General features: G+C 33.2%; 1 protein-coding gene across 13 annotated transcripts in view; it reads left to right on the forward strand.

Moving 5' to 3' along the window:
• Slc4a10 (solute carrier family 4 member 10) overlaps window positions 1-22,677 on the forward strand; it is a 279,064-nt gene that overhangs the window by 193,768 nt on the left and 62,619 nt on the right. For all 13 annotated transcript variants that reach the window (XM_040294372.2, XM_005315743.4, XM_078017496.1 and 10 more), the window contains 4 exons: window positions 2,689-2,846; window positions 6,667-6,754; window positions 15,517-15,663; window positions 21,480-21,580. In XM_040294372.2, the coding sequence (XP_040150306.2) occupies window positions 2,689-2,846; window positions 6,667-6,754; window positions 15,517-15,663; window positions 21,480-21,580 (494 nt within the window). The remainder of the gene's footprint in view (window positions 1-2,688; window positions 2,847-6,666; window positions 6,755-15,516; window positions 15,664-21,479; window positions 21,581-22,677) is intronic.

Raw genomic sequence — 22,677 nt, forward strand, 5'->3', positions numbered from 1 at the left:
TAAAAACAACAAGAGGGTTGGGGTTATAGCTCAGTTGGTAGAGTGCTTGCCTTGCATGCACAAGGCCCTGGGTTCAATCCCCGGCACCACACACACACACACACACACACACACACACACACACACACACACAAAAGGAAAAAAATAAGAAAAACAAATAACATTCCTAATTCTATAACCTGGGAGGATTTGGAGAGAACAGAAGTTATCCATCACTATAGAAACAACTTTTAGTGCCAGATTTTACAGGTAGATGAGTTAAGATTTTTCTTTTAGCCTAATGATATCAGTTTTATAGTAAATTAATCAAAGCTCAGATAATGTCCAGGTTATTATGTCTATTTAAATATCTTAATATGTAGATTCTAAACCATAGTAAAATTCTGAGATGTTAAAAAAATGGTCATTTACTTATTTGCTTCATGTGACCTGACCTTATATTCTATCTACCTTCAATCTACATATTTTTAATTCATCCATGGATAGAACCATCAAATTTATTCATTGAAGAAGTAATTAATCTGTAATAGCTACCTGCCTGAAGCACAGACTTTTATAGGAAAGACTATGGCATTTATTAAATAATAAATGAGTTTAAAGACATTTTTCTAGGTGGAATTTAAATTTCAGGAATTCTTAATATGCCTCATATTGATTACAATTATTGATTTTCTTAAAAAGTTATTTTCTCATTTTAAATTTTGTCCTAGTGTATTAATATTTATCACTGAAACTTCATTTTTATAAGCTCTGAAAAACTTAGGACAACGTATTATGTTTTTCTCATAGGACTAATATGGCAAATCTTCTATTCCCTTCTTAAGATTTTAGCACTATAGTAAAAATGTAAAGTATTATTAATTTGTAGAAGTTTCAATGTACCTATCAGCTAGAAATATTAAGTATGAAAATCCCATAAAATCAACTTTCTTATTAACTAAATTCCTTTGTCATCTTTAAATTAGATTTTATAATAGAAGGTTAAATTCTATAAAAGAAATATATTTACCATGCAATATTCTATATTGTATGATTTATGATAAGTTTATATAAATAAGCTTATAAATTTATATTTGAAGTATATTTGTGGGGTAAAAACTTTGGAATTTATGATATTTGTCAAATATTTCTTTTATAAGCAATTTTACTTTGTTAAATCATTTTCCCTTTTCTTAAATAAGATATTGGTTCTATTTGACATTTTTATAAACTAGTACAGATTACTTTTACACTTAATCCTTATAATGAAATTAATACTGTACATACTGGATATTTTGTTTTTGAAATCCTTGTCTTACAGAAAGATAATTTCATTCTCAACCTATCAAATAGCTTTACTGAAGTCTTAATTTAAGAAAGCAACAGATTTAATATGGTCACTAAAATGTGGCTGTGAATTTTATAAAGTACTCCTAGAAGTTTTAAATATTTTTACCTTCAACTTTTTGGAAAAATTCCTCAAATTACTAACCAGCTAAACAACTGTCTGGCCTAAAAATATCTTTTCAGCCTCACTCTGTTTGCCAGAGTTCTTTCCTCTCTCTCTTGGTTATTCTCACTTTGATCTTTGGCCCTCATTTCATTAATAGGAGAGTATAAAACCAATTACTAGAGAAGATAAACTGTTCCCCTAAAAAAACATAGTTCCATAAAAAGCAACTCAAGTGAATAAAAAAACAAGAAATAGGCCTTGTAATTTTAGTATAAAGTCCCTGCTTGGTTTTCACCAAAGTCTTTTGTATAAAAATTGATATTTATTCTTAAAGATTTTTACATTCATTTTTCAGACACCACTCTTTACTTTTAGCATTTCTTCCTGTTAATGATCACTTTATTATGTTCATTCAGTCATAGACATCTCATATTTGAAATTCAGCTATGGATGTTTAGCAATGCCTAATGTTGATACTTTTTTTTCTTGTTTTATCTATTCTGTTATGTCTAAATTCCTTAATAAGAAATTAAATTGAAGAAGTAGCATGCCAAGTATAAAACATGAATAATATAGAACAATTAGAATAAAGATGAATACTAAAGTCATAATTTATACTGTAAGAAGAAGCATGATTATATTTCTTTTGAAATAGCCATATGTTGAGTATTAATTAATAAAAACGTATTATGTAAAATTAAGACAATCTGGCACAAAATATTGAATCTGTTGACAAATGCTAGTTAATATATAGTTACAGTAAATTTAAGTACATATACTACTACTACCCAAATTTAAAGATTGCTGATGTTAAAAAAATCTTTTAAAATAGTGAATAGAAAAATGAAATATTTAGCTCATTGATAACAAAGTAAAATCATCTACAAGTAAAGAAAAGTGTCATGCATGGTGTGGTGGTGCACACCTGTAATTCTAGCTACTTAGGAGGCCAAGGAATGAGGATGGCAAGTTTGAGCCCAGCCTCAGCAATGTAGGGAGATCCTGTCTCAAAATAAATCAAAAGAGCTGGGAAGGTGGGTCAGTGGCAGAGCACCTCTGGGTCTTTTTCCCCTAGTACTGAAAAAAAAAGAAGAAAATAAAGACATTTATTATAGAAAAAGGGCAAATGAGATATACATCTGTATTATTTAAATTGTATTTATTGATGGATAATATATATGAAGCAGTGTTCTAAATTATTACTTACCATGTTGTTCCAATTTTGATTTACCTTCTTTACTTTGTGATGATCACAGGTTGATCTGCATTTTATGAAAAAGATTCCTCCAGGTGCTGAAGCTTCAAACATCTTAGTTGGAGAACTGGAGTTCTTAGATAGAACTGTGGTTGCATTTGTCAGGTTGTCTCCAGCTGTCTTGATTCAAGGACTGGCTGAAGTCCCAATTCCAACCAGGTATAAAATATCAGAGCATCTTTTACATTTTTCTTGAAGCATTTGTGTGTGTGTGTGTGTGTGTGTGTGTGTGTGTGAGAGAGAGAGAGAGAGAGAGAGAGAGAGAGGGGATTAAATATAATTTCCTCTTAGAATTTTGATAAGAAACCAACGTGTCACCAACAAAACTGTTTCCTGTTTGTAAGAGAGAGAGAAAAATGCTTTAAAAATTATTCTATCCTTTCCTCCTCTTCCTCCTCCTCCAACTTCTGTTTTATTTTACACATGTTCTTTGTTCCTGCGTACCCTGTCTATGTAATAATAATAATAATAATACAAACCTATTTTACATTTTTTTTGGGAGAATGGGTAAGTGTTAGACTTTTTTCAAAGGTTACATTAAATGGTGTGCTCAAGAAAGAGAGGATTCTGTATAGGAGTGTGGTCAAGCTCAAAAAGATTAAAATTTCTAATATTTGGTTTGTGTTTGAGTAGGCCTTAAAAATAAATATAAGTGCCATCATTAGGAGTGCTTCTGCCATATTAAAGGTACTGTATATTTCAGTGTTAGGCACAGTGTGCCTCTCATCCATGGTGTCTGAAGAATCACTAGAAGCAGCAGAGTGGAAATATAGTTCAATCTGAATCAAAAAGTACAAGTTCTATTTGACTACCTGAATTTTAAAAAATTATTATTATTAGTTTTAGTTGCAGTTGGACCCAATACCTTTATTTATTTTTATTTTTATGTGGTGTTGAGGATCGAACCCAGTGCCTTGCATGTGCTAGGTGAGCACTCTGCTGCTGAGCCACACCCCCAGCCCCTGATTACCTGAATTTGTTTCTCATTTGACTATACATTAATAGCTTAGTGATAATACAAACTAAACTGTGTTATCATTTATCCCTATTTTATAGGCTGTCCCTGGATAAAATTGCATATATATAATAAAATATTGACCTTAATATGCTAGGTTCCTAGCACACAATTATCCAAGGACCTTCTTTTCTTCCCTGCTTGTCCCATCAAATGTGATTCCTAAGGATAGATTGTCTTTCACTCTGATTTTATTCAGCAAAACATGATACCTAAGGTCCCATTTCCAATGTGACTGCTGCTCTTTGTGTGATACCATGACTCCTCAGATGCTGTTCGTATTCCTCCTCTTGCAAACATGGAATGCCTAGTCAGGTTGAAATGATGAAAAGTTGAAGTTCTGAGGCAACTAGATTTAGAAAATATGTTTCCTCCACAGACTTCTGCCCTTAACTCAAAACACAGCAGATTATATCACTTCATACTTTGAGTACAGATAAATATTCCAGAAATATGGAATAGTGCAGCCAGGAGAGGTCTCATTTTATAAGAGCTCAACTGACTAAATTGGGATTTAATGTTGGAGTTCCTAGTCTCACTCTGTGGTTTTAGGGAGAAAGCTACTGTTTTTATCAGCTTTTCATCATGATTACAACCTTAATGACATAACTTAAAAGGGAGAAGACTTTATTTTGGTACATTGTTTCAGAGGTTTCAGTCCCTAGTAAGTTGGCTCCAAGGCAGAAACATGGCAGGAGGGCAAGACAGAGGAAAGCTGCTCAGCTTGTGATAGGAGGTAGAGAGGTGTGTGTGTATGTGTGTGTGTGTGTGTGTGTGTGTGTGTGTGTGTGTGTGTAGGAACCCAGGACAAGATATAGTCTCCAAAATAGTCCCCAAGGGCAAGCCCCCAAAGGCACACTCATTTCTATTAGATCCCACCCACTGTACTTTCCACTACCTCCCAATAGTCCATTTGAAGTATGCATTCCTTAATGGGTTAACCCACCAATGAGGTCAGAGGCTTCAAGATCCAATCACTTCCCAAAGACTCCACCTCTGAACACTGCTGCATTTGTGACTAAGCCTTCAACACATGAGCTTTTAGGGAATACTTCATATCCAGACTATAACACCTAGTTACCATTCAAGTTATAGAAAAAGTTTCTATTTATCATGGTTGATGGCTTTTTGATATTTCTGATACATACCAACTTTTATTAAAAAGGAGGAAGGTTGGCAAGCTCATTGGCAGAGTGGCTTGTGTGGTATGTGTGAAGCCCTTAATTGAATCTCCAGTACTATACAAACAAACAAACAAACCAGGAAGGGTGAACTCACCATATTAAAGCAGCATCTGATTGGTTGATTAAGGCTGAAATTTCTGTGCACCACTTATAATCAATGCAGAGTTTCTGAGAAACTGGGGCTTAGATTTAAGGGATCAAACTTACTAATTGTAGAGATAATATTCTGGCAGTTTAAAATTTCTTTTCAGTTGTCCCAGCAATTTCCACCTAGGAAGCTATCTGGTGAACTATGAGTAAATGATTGCTGCTTATGATAGTGATAATTCCTGTATCTCAAAGAAAAAATTCCCAGGAGTAGAGAAAATCAATAATGAGATTATATACCCTCAGTTTGAAAACTGTCAGGTTTAGGTGACCTCATTTCATACTGACATAGCAAAATATGTGCAGTGAACAATGGAGAAAAAATTAGGGGCACTGTGGAGCCATCATAGAAGGAGAGATTCAAAAGACTAGACTAGTTAGGAAAAGTGAAAAATGGAAGAAGATTAGTTAGACAAAGAGAATAAAGAAAGCCATTCAGGATTCCTAATTATCCTTTCTTAGGAGGACAAAAGGGCACACCATGAATATAAGAGCAACACATAGTAGAATACGTCAAAAAATAGATATTTTAGGACCTTATAAATAGCTCATGGAAAACTGAAGAACAGCAAGATGCACATAGGTTAGGACATTTCTCAAAAGTATTATGGTTGATAAAGCTTCTGGCACCACATTACAATATTAATGTTTTAAATATATAGTGGATTTTTCTATACAGTAGAAATTGACTTGAATTCAGTTACAATTGACATAAAAATTTTATAAGTTGGATCCTGTAAGGTTGTATAACATGATTTATGTAAAAACATGTACAATCTCTAAAGTCTGCAACTGAATGGAGGATAGAATTACAGTGACTATTTCAGCATACCTTACAAAGCCATTGGTCTTCATTTTTCATATAAACCATTTAACAAATTAACACCAAAGAGTTATAATGCAAAATATAGGACATTCTTTAATTTTCACAATTTCCTTGTAGCATTGACCTTCTCATAGATAGGGCAATTACCAGTCCTCCAAAGTCAGAGCATGTATTGATTTCTTTAAAAGCACCGGTTATGATGAGGAATTTGCCAGATCTTCAACCTTGTTTAGATGGAGTATTATAGTGCAGCTGCTATTTTTATTCTTCTAGCATTGGAATTAATAGAATATTAACTCTGTTTTCTTATGCCTAAATGATCTTTGATTTGTAACAAAAATTTTTATATTTTTATATATATCTAGAAGGTATTAATATTATGTTCTGTCTTTCTTTATACCTTTGTATTATTTTCTAACCCCTTTGAACTGTTCTCCATTTTGTATACAAACAAGTTTTTTTCCTTCTAATTTGGAAAGGTTTAATGAATTTTACATTTTCTACCTTTGTCCTCTAAGGATTACAGAATCCTTAAAATTCCTAGGAATGACTGTGTAGGTCAGATAACTCAATGGGGAAATACTGAGATAAAAATGATTGTGTATTCTCATTGCTCAAGGACCTTATGCATAGAGTCAATCACTGTAAATTGTTTCAAAATAATAATGAACTATGAAAAATTGTGGAACTACTTTACAATGATATTCTCATTTCACTGATTCCACTGGGAGGTGTGGTTCTGTTCTACTAAAAATATTTTTATATTTCTACCCTGAAGCATTTCTCTTTCTTTCTTCTTAATTACAGATTTTTGTTCATTCTTCTGGGACCCCTGGGAAAGGGTCAACAGTACCATGAGATTGGCAGATCAATTGCAACACTCATGACAGATGAGGTATTTATTCAAATTTGTTTCACTAGCTCCTCTTTCCATGACAGTTTGCTACAATTCGGATTTCTTTGTACTGAATTTCATTCTATCATGTATCCATTATCAAATTTCCTTGAGAAAAAATTGTTCAAAAGAGATTATAGATTAACACCCAAGAATATAATATTTTAAAATACCATATTCTAAAGAGAGTTAGTTTAGTGACAATTATATTGGTTTATATTGCCTTTATAGTACATGTGCTGCCAACGTAAGCATCACTGTTCATCATTGCAGATTTTATTTTGGGAAAAAATAATTTTAAGGTCTAAATGAAAAGCAATGGTGTGTTATTTGAATAGTATACATAACACCAAAAAGCCCTGCAATATCTATAATTTTTCTGCAGTTACTTTACATATATGAAGATGTTTTAAGAGACTTTTTGGACTATTAGAGGCCCTATAGATAGATTTTCAAGGGGATTGTTATCCCTGTCATAGAGTGCTCAATTTTTTTCTGTCTGGAAAAAAATTGTGTGTAAATTTCTTTTTTGGACTAGAAAAAGCTTTCATTAACTTCTCAAAGAGATGTATGTCTCAAAAAGTAAGATCTTAAAATAAGAACATAAAAAGTTGTATGATATAACTTTTCTTTGACTTATATTCCCCACACAGTATGGAAATTTGTTCTTATTGTTAAAGGAAAGAGCAGATGGGAAAGATCACAGAAGGGGCATTAATTCAGTACTAAATTAACAAATGGGATTATATATTATCTAAAATATCATCTAAATAATATAATAATGTGTTTATTGGAATACAGGGATGCAAATACTTGGAAATTCTATAAAAGGAGCCAATTAGTATTGTATATTACTTTTCCTAACTTTATGAAATTGGAAAAATTGAACTTATGTTTGGGGTTTGACATTATAAGCTTTTCTATCTGTTCAAATTAAGTTTTATGTGAATTAATGATGTATATTTATACATTGGCAACTAAAAGCTTGGAAAAACGTTTTAAAAATCAATTTTCTAAAAAAGCCAATTTAATGAATGTATTTGTTGCTTATGGCTCCTATAAAAAATTGCCATGAACTGGATGACTTAAAACAAGTAATTTGTTTTCTCCTGTTTTTTTTTTTTTTTTTTTTTTTTTTTAGGCCATAAGTATGAAGTTCATATGTCAGCAGAGCCACACTCCCTTATAAGTCTCTAGGGGAGGGTCCTTCTTTATCTCTTCCATTTCTGGTGACTCCTGCTATTCCTTGGCTTATGGCAGAACTTCCTTATCTGTCTCTACATTCATGGGCTTTCCCCCCATGTCTCTATGTCTTCCCATTTTCTGTTATAAATGACATCTGACATTGGATTTAGGGCCCACCTAGGTCTAGGATGACTTCATCTTGAGATCTTTACCTTTAAATTTAAATTTCATCTTGAGATTCTTACCTGTAAATTCTATCTTCAATAACCCTTATTTCTATTGGTAGAACTCTCTGAGAAAACTCATAGTATCTCAACTTTTAGTGTTTCCAAATTAATATTTTACAGTATTGTTAAATAAATTATACTGTGATTTGTGTTTTATAAGTTAAGTGTATTATCACTTTCATGAATATTTATTTCATGTTTTATTATGTTTTGGACAGTATTTCTCTCCATCTAAGACATTTAGGTCACTACATAAGAGAGTTGTGAGGTATGCCACATTTTATAATATGAGAGGAGTGTAGTATATCCTGAAAGGCTCAGGTATAGTCTTTTTAGTTCTCATCTTCCTTTTCCCCAAGTGTGAATCAAAATTTTCTCAAGAGGAAAATGTTGGTTCTGAACAACAGGAAAACACTCATGCTTAATTTTAGATTTAGAATGAGATCAGAGAAGGGGCTTCCTCCAGTTTCCTTGATTGATGAGACTACCTAATTTGAGAACAAACTTTAGCCATCTAATGAAGATTGAAAATGAATCCTTAGACTTGAAAGTTTTGAATTTAGCTTTAGGAAAATTTGTAATTCTTTGTGTGTACTGGCATAAAGAAGCAGAAAGCCCAACAGAAAGTTACCCATAACAATAAGAATTATTAATTATACCAGGGCATGTAAATTGAATAGAATATTGATGGAATATGAAAAACCTGTTTGAATACATTTATTTATTTGTTTATTTTAGTGCTGGGAACCAAACCCCAGGTCTGACACATGTAAGGCTAGCATTTTACCACTGAGCAATATCCCCTGCTCTTAGTATGTTTAAAATACTTTTAAAAAGAAAAACAATGGGTTGTTGTTCAAAGTCCAGGTGCTTATTTAATTGCTTTGAAGTCTATAATAATTTAATCATTAAGAATGAAACTGAATATGTTGATTTATAGAGTTAACTTGCTAAGCAAATGATTAGTTGTATTATATTATAAAACTGTAAATTCTGTGAAAGCAATAACAGCTGATTTTGCCAGAGATCAAATAAAGACTTGTTGAAGTGAACTTCATCCTTTTCTTTTTTCTCCTTTGTCTGTATTGGGAGGTTCTGATAGGTAGAACATATCTTTTATATTTTCAAATCCTTTTGTATTTTAGATCCCTGTGTCAGGGATCAATATGGTTTTTTTTTTTTTGGAAAAGGACTATTTTGTTTTGTATCTCTGTTATCATGTATATCTAAAAAGAATATTTTGATACTCTTTTCAACAAAACATTTATAAAAATTAAATTCCTAGTTATACGTTTGTTAAAAAATAAAAAGAACAAATAAAAAATTTAAAATGAATCAATATTGAATGTACAACTCATCCTTTCAATATCTTGAATTAATAATAATCACTTTCTTCATTGCTGTTGAGCTTTACTAGAGAATATCAAATGATTGTGCTTATCAGCATTGATGCCCATTTGTTCATCCCTTTACATTTGAAAATATTAAGAACCTGAAAAGCTATTATGTATATAGATATGTTGTTATGTATCATCATAGAACTTAAAACTGAGAAATTTAAAAAAACATGCATTTTAAAATCTATTTTAAAATAATAGTAAAGCCATTATATATTAACATAACAGTTTTATGAAAACCACAGCAAACGGAAAACCAAAAGTATTTTCTACTAAAAATGGTACATTTTTTCCTTTTTTGTTCTGGATTTTCAAACTAACAGTTTTCTTTCTTTCTTAGATATCAAATCAATACTGGCTCTGTGCAGTCAGCAAACATGCCCAACACATGGTAGCTACTTAAAATATATATATGAAATGAATATCCAGGTCTCTCCTATCCTAAAAGTAAATGTCTTACTGCTTAATAGTTTCTAGCATTGAGGAAGTGTTGTCAAAATCTGACTCTTGAGAGTTTTGAAACAGCAGTGTGTACTTGGTCATGAATATTTTAGCTTTATCTAATGTATTGCAGTCTGATATTTGCTACTAACACTCTACTGAAACTGCTCCCAGTCAGGTCACCATTTACAAATATACTATTGAATGTTCAGATTGATGTTGAATACCACTTTTTTCTTGTTTTATATTTCCCCAATGAAAAGGAGTTAAAATTTATTGTATGCTTTGTTTTGATACTAAATGTCTGAAATGTTACTGTTTACCCCAAGGTTATCAATTATCCTGCCACATTGTGTTTATTGAGCTTTCATATGTTTTTTTCAGCATATCTGGGATTGCTTTATGTGTGATATGTGGATAGAAATATAGTTTCTTTTTTTAAGAATATTTTGTGTTCATATAACACTTTATTTATTTTTTAAAATTTTTTTTAATATTTATTTTTTAGTTTGTCGGCAGACACAACATCTTTGTTTGTATGTGGTGTTGAGGATCGAACCCGGGCCGCACGTATGCCAGGCAAGCGCGCTACCGCTTGGGCCACATCCCCAGCCCAGAAATATAGTTTTATTTTAGATAGATTAGCAATTGGCTCAGTACCATTAATTGACTAGTGTGTCATTTTATTTTTTGCAATCCCTGCCTTTCAAAAAAAATCTACTTTGATGCTAATGTCACACTGTTTTATATATAACAGCCTTATAAAGAGTTTTGAACTCTAGTAAAACCAGTCTCTGTGTTCCTCATTAATTCCTTTGATAAGTATGTATTGGATAAATATTTATCAGGCATTCTGACAGAGATGGTGGGTGAACTGAAAGATAGAAGTGAACAAAATGGATAGAAGTGAACAAAATGGATAAAAGCCTTTTCTTTTATTAAGCTAATGGTCTAGTGGAAAGACAGACCAACATAGAACTAAAACATATGGCATATGGAGGTAAACACTATGGAGGGAGGGACGGGAAATAGAATTGGGTGGAAAGTGGCACCAGTTTAAATGGTCAGAGAAGAACTTACTGAAGAGACATTTCAACCAACAACCTAAAGGAGGAAAGAGAGCAGCCTGTACAGACAGCTATGGGAAGAGTGTTTCAAGAAAAAAAATAAACAATGGCAAAGGCTTTGAGGAAAGAGTGTTTCTGAAATAACAAGTGAAAGCAAGGAGGACAAGATGGCTGGGAAGGAGTGAGGAAGGTAAAGAGCAGCAGGCGTGAAGTCAGGAGGGCAGCGGGGGCAGTCTGCATGGGCATTTGTGGGTCGTACAAGGACATTGAGTTGGGAAGCTAATGGAGTGTTTTGAGTAGAGAATTGTATTTTGTAGTCATCCTTGACTCCTCTAGCTCTTTAACACCCTAAATACAATCTGTCAGTAAAGCTTCCTGGTTGTGCTTTCACAGTGTAAAAGCACAGAATCCCACTACTTCCCACTTTCTGCTCTATTATAGTCTAGTTTTCATCATCACTTGGTCCATGTCACTGTTATTATTCTTTTATTGAAAGAGCCTCCTTACTATTCTTTATGTACTTGTTTCACTTCATTTTCTTATCAATACAAAAACTAGAGTAATCCCTCCTCTGTTAGAGACGCTTGAGTGAGTGGTTCCCTATGTCACTGAGTCAAAGTTCCTATGTTGATCTACAAAGTCCTGCAGGGCTTTTAAAAATATTTTTGTTATTTTTATTATTATTATTACTCTGGGGACTGAACCAGGGTCATTCTACCACTGAGCTACATCTCTAGTTCTTTTTATTTTATTTCATTATTTTGAGGATCTTGCCTTTGCCAGTTGAAACTGGCTTTGAACTTGTGATCTTCCTGCTTCAGCCTAGCTGGTATTAAGGCATGTGCCACCATGCCCCTGCTAATCCTGCAGGACTTTGCCTCTTCCACTTTATGTATCAGCCCCAAGAATTGGCCTCTTTGTTACTTCTTAAAAAAATGACATGAATAGTCTACACTTGCAGTTCCCTCTGCCAAGAAAGTCTTGTCCCCAATAGCTACACAGTCTGCACTCTTCAGGTCTTTGCTATAATAGCTATTGATTAAAACCTTCCTTAACACTCTTTTTAAAATTTCAGTATTGCCTAGTCATTTCCTTATTCCCCTTTGCTGTTTGTCCACAGCACTTGCCATTATCCATCAAAATTTGTTTATGTTATTTATTTTCCTTCTCCCCCTCACTAGAATTTAAACTCCATACAAGGATTTTTATTGGTTTATTCACCTAATTCCTAAAGAGTTCGGATAAATCTTTATTGAATGAAATTTCAGAGTTTGTTTCAAAAGCTAAAACAGACATTAAATTACTAAATACACAGTTAACAATGAATTCTACTAGATCATTATAATTACAGAGAAAGCTATCAAGAAGGAAGAAGTATTATGAGAGTATTTAAAAAATGTCTAATTTTGTCTGAGAAGGGATCAAGAAAGGCTTCTCTGAGAAGTCAGATGTGTGTGTGTGTGTGCCCTTAGATCTGTTAGACAAAAAGAAGGAAGATGAGCAATTCAAAGTAATTAAGTTACTTGGGAAATTGGCACATACTGTTTATAATTTAAAATCAAATAAAGAGTAGTGTCTATCTTTGAGGAGTTTTAAATAATAGGAAATCAGCTGCTTTGGACATTCATCTGTCTAAAGCAGGATATAGGATCATGTGACCTCTTGAAGCAATTTTTTAGTTGAGTGAGATCACATAAAGAAAGATCTCAAGAGAGCTGACAGTAGCAAGAAAAGAAAGAAGAGCAGACAAACTCTCATTAAAGATTATGAACATTTGCAATTTATAAGTGTTCAGATTGGATTTCAGGGCCAGGTAAAGATCTTTATGTGTGAGTATTTGTAACTTATACAAGCACTTTGAGTTGAGAAACAAAATGATAGTCTGAACCATAAAAACAGTGTCTTGGGGCAAGGAACTCTGTGTTTTTATATTTTAAAAATCTCTTTCTCAAAATATAGCTAAGCCCTTTATATAACTTGATGTTTTCATATTACACTAAGTGAAGACTATATATTTATCACACCAGTGATGTTTGTGAAGTATTATTAGATGAAAAGTCAAGAAATCACCTTTAAAACTGATCAGGATCATCCAGTCAGCAGTTTAGATTGAGTGTCCAACCAGAAATTGAAACAAATGGTCTGAAAGTGAAATAGAATATTTGAAGCAGAATTTTCTTTTCTTTTCTTTTTTATATAGTGTGTAGCTTTACAGATTGGATTTTTTCACTAAATAATATTCATTTAAATTTCTTACCTGTCTTTTGGGAACATGATATTTCTTTTGAGCACTGAATAGTATTTTATTGTCTAAATGCATTACATTTTACCTATTCACCTACTTAAGGACATCTTGGTAGCTTCCAAGTTTTTGAAATTAGGAATAAAGTTGTTATAAACACCTTTGTGCTGTTTTGTGCAAATAAAAGTTTTGAATTTATTTAAGTCAATACAAAGAAGCGCAATTGCTGGGTCATGTGTAAAAGCATGATTAGTTTCTTAAGGAAGTGTGCATGGCTGCAAAGGTAGCTGGACCATTTTACATTTCAAACATTGATTGAAATTGCTTGTAGTTCCACATCCTTGCCAGTATTTAATGTTTTGGAGTTTAACCACTCTGGAGTATATATAGTGGTATATCATTGTTTAAGTTTGCAATTTTTTAATGTCAAACATTTTCTCATTTGCTCATCTGTCATCTGTATGTATCCGTATTAAGGCACTTGCTTAGATGTTTGCCCATTTTTAGGCTGTTTTCTTATTGTTGAGTTTTAAGAGTTCTTATATAGTTTACACAATAGTCCTTATTGAATTATGTTCTTTGCAAATGTTTTCTATCAGTCTGTGGTTTGTCTTCTCTGTTTTCTGATAGTATATTTAAAAAATACTGAATTCTTTTTTTAATATATGACAGCAGAATGCATTAAATTCTTATTACACATATAGAGCACAATTTTTCATATCTCTGGTTGTATACAAAGTATAGTCAAACCAATTCGTGTATTCATACATGTACTTTGGATAATAATGATGATCAGATTGCACCATCATTTCTAACCCCTCCTCCCTCCCTTCCCCTCCAATCCCTCTGCCCTATCTAGAGTTCATCTATTCCTCCCATGTTCCCTCTCCCTATCCCACTATGAATCAGCCTCCTTACATCAAAGAAAACATTTGCATTTGGCTTTTTTTTTTTTTTTTGGATTGACTAACTTCAGGTCTTTGCTGTAATAGCTACTGACTGAAGCCTTCCTTAACACTCTTTTTAAAATTTCAGCATCCCCTAGTCATTTCCTTATTCCCCTTTGCTGTTTGTCCACAGCACTTGCCATTAAATAGCACTGAATATTTAGTCACTTTAATACATACCAGGAAAAAATAATATAGGAATCCCTAGCCTCAAATATTCTGTTTTTTTTTCATGTGTAAAATACAAAAATTTATCAGAAGTGTTTATCTTATTTTTAGTGTAAATGAATTTGTCCAGTTTCTCCTTATTTTTTTCTTTTCTCACTTGTATTGAGTGTATTGTCCTGTATGTCAGTCAGGAGGAGCTTGGTTATGCTGAGGGAAAAGCCAACTAAAATCTTAGTGTCTTAAAACAGCAGACATTAAATGGTGCTGAATGGCCATTACAGGCTGGCAGGGGGGCTCTGCTGATTAGTTACTCGGGCACTCAGGCTCATAGAAACTCAACCTGGACCTGTGTTTTTCAGTTCCTAATCAGACAGAGGTAATGCAACATGTCACACACTGGTGCTCATAATTTCTAGTCAAAGGTGACATATGTGCACCTAAATTGACCACACCTAATCCAAATGACAAGAAGGCAAAAAAAGTCTAATCCTACCATGTGTCTCAAAGAGGGCTTGGAAGATCTGTGAACAGCCAAAATGACTGCACATGTATGGGCAGGCTGAAAATATAACTCATTCTTTGAATGGAAAATAGTTTCTGTATTTTTTAAGTATGCAGCCAGAAAGTACTAATTTATAACATTATTATTTTCAAAATTGAAAAAATTAACCTTTTAAATTAGTTTATGTATATTGGGATATAATTATAATATTTCTAATATAGTTTACACATTTTATTCTCTGTTTTTAAGCAAGGACTTTCTCCACCAAGTTTGACTTACCCACATATAAATAAACTTTATGTAGCTTAAATTTTTAACTCTAGTTTTATGAGTTTTTCATTTGTTTTCCTTTTTCTTTCCCTTACTCCACACCTCCAGAAATTTTACCATTCACACTAGCATCCAGAGCAAAATAGTGTGGAATCTGTGTGGAATCATTAAATAATGTATAATATTTTACACTAGAGTGAGAGCTGCCTATTTCTTCAAAATGTTATAATCACAAGTGGGATCCTGGGAAATGAAAATACTGAAATCATTAAGATGTTTATAATTTTTAAACTACAAGTGGTATTTCCTTCTACAGGTCTTTCATGATGTTGCTTACAAAGCCAAAGATCGCAATGACTTGGTATCAGGGATCGATGAATTTCTGGATCAGGTTACAGTTCTCCCTCCTGGAGAATGGGACCCTAGCATTCGAATAGAACCTCCCAAGAATGTTCCTTCACAGGTATGTATATTTGAAAACACTCTTTAAAATGTCATTATTTTGTTTTCCTTTAAATATATGACCTAAAATTATATAACCCTTCAGAAAGATTCAAATGGTTTAAATTATTACCTCTAAGATAGCTGAAGTATGAATTTACAAAAGCTTTCTTGATACTATTCTGCAGAAATTTGGCATTTTGATGACAAGCCACTAAATCAGTCTCATGCTCCTGCAAAGAGATTTTACATGGGAAGAAAATTAAAATTTTAATGACAACATAAAATATGGCCTGGGATAAAGCTTACTAGAGTCCTTTGGGGTTCTGGATTCATTACTTTGAATTTGGCAATTATAAGGAAAATTTCAAGGCATGGCTTAATAATTTTATACAGAAAACTTCCTGTTACTACTAGCCACAGTGAAAATTGAGAAGAATTTTTTAGTGTAATTCTTATATTTGTATTACTTTTATGTAGATTTGTGATATAAAAGTTGTAAAATTTTTGCCTATAAAATTTGAATATGTATTTTATCCATCATCCATTCCAGAAAGATATTGCTATTGTTTGGGTCATTTTTTATTATAGGCATGACTGTTGAGAGTGGTAGCCAAATGTTTACAAGTCTCCCTCCTCATATTGCCACCTATTTCCTAGGGGATAAGCCTTTCAAATGACCCCAACAATATCCTTTTTCTCTGCCTTGCCTTTGGTTCTTGCCCTGAGGGAGTCCCGCCTGGTCTGACTTGCTGCTCTGGTTCAAGTGACAGATGGCCTGAATGACACAGTCTTGGGTTAGTCAGAATTGGGAAAATGAGCAGGTGTATCACTCAACAATGAATATGTATAAAGGTCATCTTGATTTTATTATCAATTTAAAGAAAATATATTAATATTTTATCCCTATATTTTTATTCCGAAGTCATTCTATAATTATTAAAGACTATTAACTTTCCTTTACAATACCATTTTTATGGTTTTATAACTGCTATTACATAGTTTCAGTTGCTCTACTACTAAAATAAAAGCAGTTTCTTATGGAATAATTGTAAGGATTGCCTTTTTCTGTGTTGTATACATCTTCCCACTAATGATTTGGGAAATGCAAGATTATGCTCTCTGAGTTAATAAAAAAAAAAAACTCTTTAATTGATGTCATTTGGATAAATTCGGTGAAAATATAAAAGCATGGAAAATGTGACTTTAAAAGTCACTGTAACACCAGTTAGTTACTCAAACATTAAAGTTGAAGTAAAATGTTTTTTAAAATACTCTGTTTTTGAAGAATGATGTGTTTGAGGCAAGTCAAGAATGGGAGGTCTGTACTTTCCATTATTTGTATGAGAAAATACAAATTAATTAGTAAATTCTGAGTATTGAGAGGCAAAAGTTCAAAGAACATTGAATTAAGAATCCAGACATCTGGGTTCTGCCATTATTCATTTGTCTGACCTTAAACAAATACTTTATTTTCTGATCTTCTGTTATCAGTGCTGCCAAGCAGAACTTTTTGCAATGATGGAAATGTTCTAAATCTATGCTACCAAATAACCAAGCCATTATTGAGCACTAAAATTGTAGCTCCTGCAACTGAAGAACAGAATTTTTATTTAATTTAACTTAAATTCATATAGACATGTGGTTAGTGGCTAACATATTACACAGCAAAATTCTATATAATGAGTTTGAATCAGAAATACTCTGAATGCTTCATTTCAATGTTAATATTTTCAAAGGCATGTTTATGTAATAATATGAATCTGTGTTTTCTTCTATTAGATGTAGTAACATGAATGAACATATATTAAGCACCCTGACTTCATACTCATTCAGATAATATTTTCCCTGATGGAAAAAAACTCTATAGTTTTTATTCTTTTGAAATGTGCAAATCACAGCATCTTAAATACTTTTTTCATTCAGTTAAAAGAAGAATAACCTGCCACCTCAAAGAATAACCCTGAAAATATTCATTAGAATTTTGTTAGTCATTCTAATGATTCCCTTTTATGTACCCAAAACTTTTGTATTTTCTCATGCCACATACTTGCTTGTCAAAATCACAATCCTGTGAGACTCTTTACTTTGTATCTGCGCAATATAGCTGAAGCTGAAGGAAAATGTATAATTGCATTGACAATTCTTACATTATTTCAAGACCACAACCTCAATAGGACTGTTAATGTTGCAAGTTTATCATACTTGTCTTCTCAAGTCCAATCTTTCTCTTTAGATGATGATTTTACAACTGTTCTCTCCTCAAACCTTCTCCATATCTTTCCTGACCCTCACTCTCATATGTTGACTTGCTTTTTTCCTGAGAAATTCAAGAAAACCAAAAAGGATTTTCCAATGACTCCTGCCATCACACTTAACCTGTATGCCAGCAGTTGTATCCACAAGTGCTGCCATCTTACATATTACTCCTGGGGAACTATTTGAAGCCAGCCTTCTACTTGTGCATTAGATCCTATCTCATCACATCTACTCAAGGACATTACCAATATCTTTCTCCTCTATATCATGAATTATTTTGTTCTGTGTTACATCGTTTTATTAGCATATAGTATACTGTTAACTTGCCAATCTTAAAAAAATAACTATTGATACCACTTACCACTACCTCTGCCAGTAAGTCACATTTCTTGTTTATCTTTGCAACAGAATGTCACAGAAGAGCCCTTTGTACCAACTGCCTGAAATTCCTCTCCAAGTCTCTCTCAACATCTACTCCAATAAAACTCTTGCCCCCTGCTGCCCTGACTTCACTTAAATACTTAACATGATGGTCACCAATGATCTCCATAATGCTAAATCCCATGGTCAACTCTCAGTCCACATTTTATTTAACGTATCAACTAATAGGATTTGACAGAGTTGATCATGATTTTTTTTCCTTGGCAGATTTGCTTGACTCCCCAATCATCACACTCTTAGTTTCCTACAATCCCATTGATTACTCCTTCTCAGACTCCTTCTGTTTCTTCTTCTGATTTTTTTTTATGTTGCAATGACATAAGGCTCAGACTTTAATCATCTTCTCTTTTCTGTCTACATTCTCATGAGGATATCATCTTATCTTAGAGTCTTAAACTTTCCTGAAATTCATTTTCCACCCTGCACTTGAGTGTTATTATCCAAATACCTATCATGTGACTCTACTTCAGTGTCTTCTATATATCTACAGGTTAACATGTTGAAAGTTTGAACTGATTTGTCCAATGTCATGTTTCTATACATATATACATCTTTGCATTTATGATTTTAGAAAAAGACAATATAATGTTTCCCAAAGTATATAAAAACCACTGATATTTTCTCAGAACTTGTTGCATTCACACCTCTCCACCTTGGTTAACTATAACTACATCCTTAGCATTGATCAGGCTAAAATCAATTCTTTTTTTCTTATACCAGACTTCTATTCCGTCAGGAAATTCTATTGCCTTAACATTCAACATTTATCCATAATTATGTTATTTTTCACTACTACTACTGCTACAACCCTGGTTCATCCTGCCATCATCTCCTGGATTACTGAAATAACCTCCTAACTGGTTGGCTCATTGTTTCATCCCTGGGCTTCTAGAATCTGTTCTTGACACAGCAGCCAAAGTAACTTAAGTTCTGTTATGCCACTCTTTTCCTCAAATGTTCATTTCACTGAGAATAAGAGCCAGACCCTTACAATGGACAATAATATACACTATCTGGCTTCTCTTTACATCTGAAATGTCTTTCTGCCACTTTTTTCTTTTCTCATTTCTCTCAACCAACAAGATCTCCTTGCTCCTGTTCTGCAAGCTCTCCACCACTCTCCCCATTATGACTGCCCCACTGGCTGTTCTTTTTATCTGGATATCTCCTGATTATCTCATGGCCAATGCCCTTATCTCCTTCAAGTTCTTCACAAATGAGCCTTTGTCACCAAGCCTGCCTGACCCCTCTACTTATTATAGCCAAACTTTTACCTACCCACCACATACCCCAGACCCCCCCAACTCTGCCCTATATGTTTCTTCTTCCATAGCTCTTACTTTCTAACACACAGTAGAATTAATTTACTCATCTAATTTTTTGTCTGCCTTTCCATAAGAATATAAGCTCCATAGACCCAATTTATCCACTGGTATATTCCAAGGGCCTAGCATATTTTTGAAATATCAAAATACTTCTGTTTCAGATCATTTAACATTTTCTATATTTCCTTCAGAATAAGTATTGGTATTATTCATACACATTACATTTTTTCAAATGCCATTTTCCTTTCTCTTTGAGGAAACATGTACTTTAGAATGATTAATATCTTTCATGATTTATTATTTATTTTCATCAATGTATGGCTTTTTAAAAACTATAAAACGATGATTTAACTTCTCCAGAAGGGATAGTTTTCCCAGAAGACCAAATATTATCACTTGCTTTCTAATACTGGTAGGTGCTATGGAAAATTTCCCTAGGTAATTAGGAAGTAATCTTGAGGACCACTTTTACATCCCTTTGTTCTGTATTATATCTTTTTTATTACCATATAACATACTATCAACTCGATAATCTTAAATGTATCCTATTTACCTATGAAGACATTTCCATCAGTTGATAGGTATTTTATATTCATACTTTAGTCTCATTGTATCTATTCACATGCCCAGGGAAAATGTAAAAATATTAAGCAATGAACTGTTCTTATTGTGCTCATTACAAAAATCTGTTTTTCTCATGTTTAAACATGAACCATTCTAAATTTCCCATTGTGCATAGACCAGTTGATAAGTCACTTTTGTGCTTCACATTTATACTATTTTGGAATGGCATTCAAGTACAATTTTTAATTGTACCACTTAATTTTTTAAAACTATCTTTTCAAGTGCTTTTGAACTCATTGGTGTACTGTACATGGTGGGATTATGTATAGGGCTTTCCAGTTTTTTTTTGTTTGTTTGTTTGTTTTTTAAATTTCTCTCCCTGAAAAAGGGAGAGAAAATAACAAGGGAAAATAACACATAAACTTCCATTAATTTGTCACTGGTTCAATTAGATGCTTTCTTTTATAATAATGTTTGGGTATATGAGTCAGAAAGCCTTATCAATTATTCCTTGGGTACAAAGATATTAGCTGTAATTAAGGAGGGAAATACAATTTAAAATTAACAGGTAGTAGTGTTTATTGAACAAACTATGTCATGCATAGAACACCACCATGCCTAATACCTTCTTACTCTAGCCTACCCCATCAACCTGTCTTTCTCTTTTTCCAGTATTTCACTTTTCTTTGTAGCTCCTATATATACCTCATGTTACAAGTTTATTGTATACCCATCAATAGAATGCTTTTTATTTTAGTTTTTTCCTTCATCTGCCTTCTCTACCTCTGCCTCCTTCTTTTTTCTCTTTCTCTTTTATGGTCTGGGGATCAAACCCAGAAAAATGGGCTTGCTAGGTGAGTGTTTTGCCCCTGAGCTATATCCATAGCTCTTAGGATGTCTTTTCTTGCTTACCTTTGCAACTCTAGCATTAATAACAATGAATGACACACATTAGGCACAGAATATACATTAAAGGAAAGAATAAATAAATAAATGCCCATTACCTCATTTAATTCTCTCAGTGATACTATAAGATAGATATTATTGTTACCACCAATAAATAGAGGAGGGAACTAAATCTTTAGGAGGCTAGATAACTTTTCAGAGGTCAAGCAGACTGTAAGTCATACAACCTGTGTTCTTAGCCACTCTGCTTATTGCTTCAAGAAAAAAAAATACTGTGATTTGCAATTAACACCTGGAATTAAAACAAAACAAAACAAACAACAAAAACAAAAACTTCCTGCAGGAAAAGAGGAAGATTCCTGCTGTACCAAATGGAACAGCAGCTCATGGGGAACCTGAGCCTCACGGGGGACATAATGGACCTGAACTCCAGCGAACTGGAAGGTGAGTGAAAATCACTTGTATGGGACTTCAAGGAGCAAATGACATATCATTCTTGTCTGTCAGGAATTGTTATTTTGAGATCTAATTTATTTCATACTTTTAGTACTATTTGGGGTTGAAAATGTCAATTATTTGATTTCTCTGAAGTTACTAATGATTATCATTAGTGTTAAATCATTACAATGGATACACCATCTCATTTTATCTTACCTAATCTTTCATATGTGCATATGCATTCACAGATCCTGTGAATGAATAAGAAAACTGTCAATTGACTCTTCCAAAAGAGCTTGTTGAAAGCTTCAAGTTCAAGATGGAAATGAAACTAAATACCAATAATTCAGTCTTATAGACCTTATCTCATTAAATGCAAGCAGGATGTATATAATGGTACTTGTTATTTTTATGGCTGTGATTTGAAAGAGCTATATGATTTATTTTTCTAATCACACATCTTTGAAGAGATGAAAGCTTCAATTTATTTCATAAAATGGTGCTTTATGTTTTTTTGACAGCTTGTCTCTCTCTAAGCAATGTGTGAGCAGAAAATCAGAAACCCTTGGGTGGGTCTGTCTTCAGGGAATTTGTGTGTACAGCCTCCACTATAATTAAAGGCAATTGCAAAGGCCCCACAGGACTGGTGCCCCCGCCCCTCAAGGCCATTTTCTGTACTGCTTGCAATGTGTCCTCTAAGCTGGCTTTCCAGTTCCTGACGACTCTGTGCATCTTAATTCTCTTGTGTTCTTTCCCTTCATCTATGTTTTGTCTCTGAGAAAATGTCCTTTAACATCTTCCTTAGGCTCGATACCTAATTTGAGATGGTTTAATTTTTTTTTTCTTTCTCCCATCAGTGGAAGCTTTGTAACCCATTCTGTTCACTTTCATACTTTCAAATGCAGTCCTTTTATTTTTGGTGGAATTTTTTTCTTTCTCTCTCAGGTGTAACATACCACTTAGCTTAGATTTTTTTCGAGTTCACTTTTCCTTACTGCTTCCTAAATCCTCCCAGGTCACCAATATCCGGTATCTTCGCTTCTCCAGAGTTCTTCCACAGATTCTGTTGCTGACATGACTTGAAGTATCCATTACTCATCTGC

The sequence above is a fragment of the Ictidomys tridecemlineatus genome, chromosome 7 (genome assembly GCF_052094955.1).
Source record: "Ictidomys tridecemlineatus isolate mIctTri1 chromosome 7, mIctTri1.hap1, whole genome shotgun sequence".
In the NCBI taxonomy this organism is placed as follows: Eukaryota; Metazoa; Chordata; class Mammalia; order Rodentia; family Sciuridae; genus Ictidomys; species Ictidomys tridecemlineatus.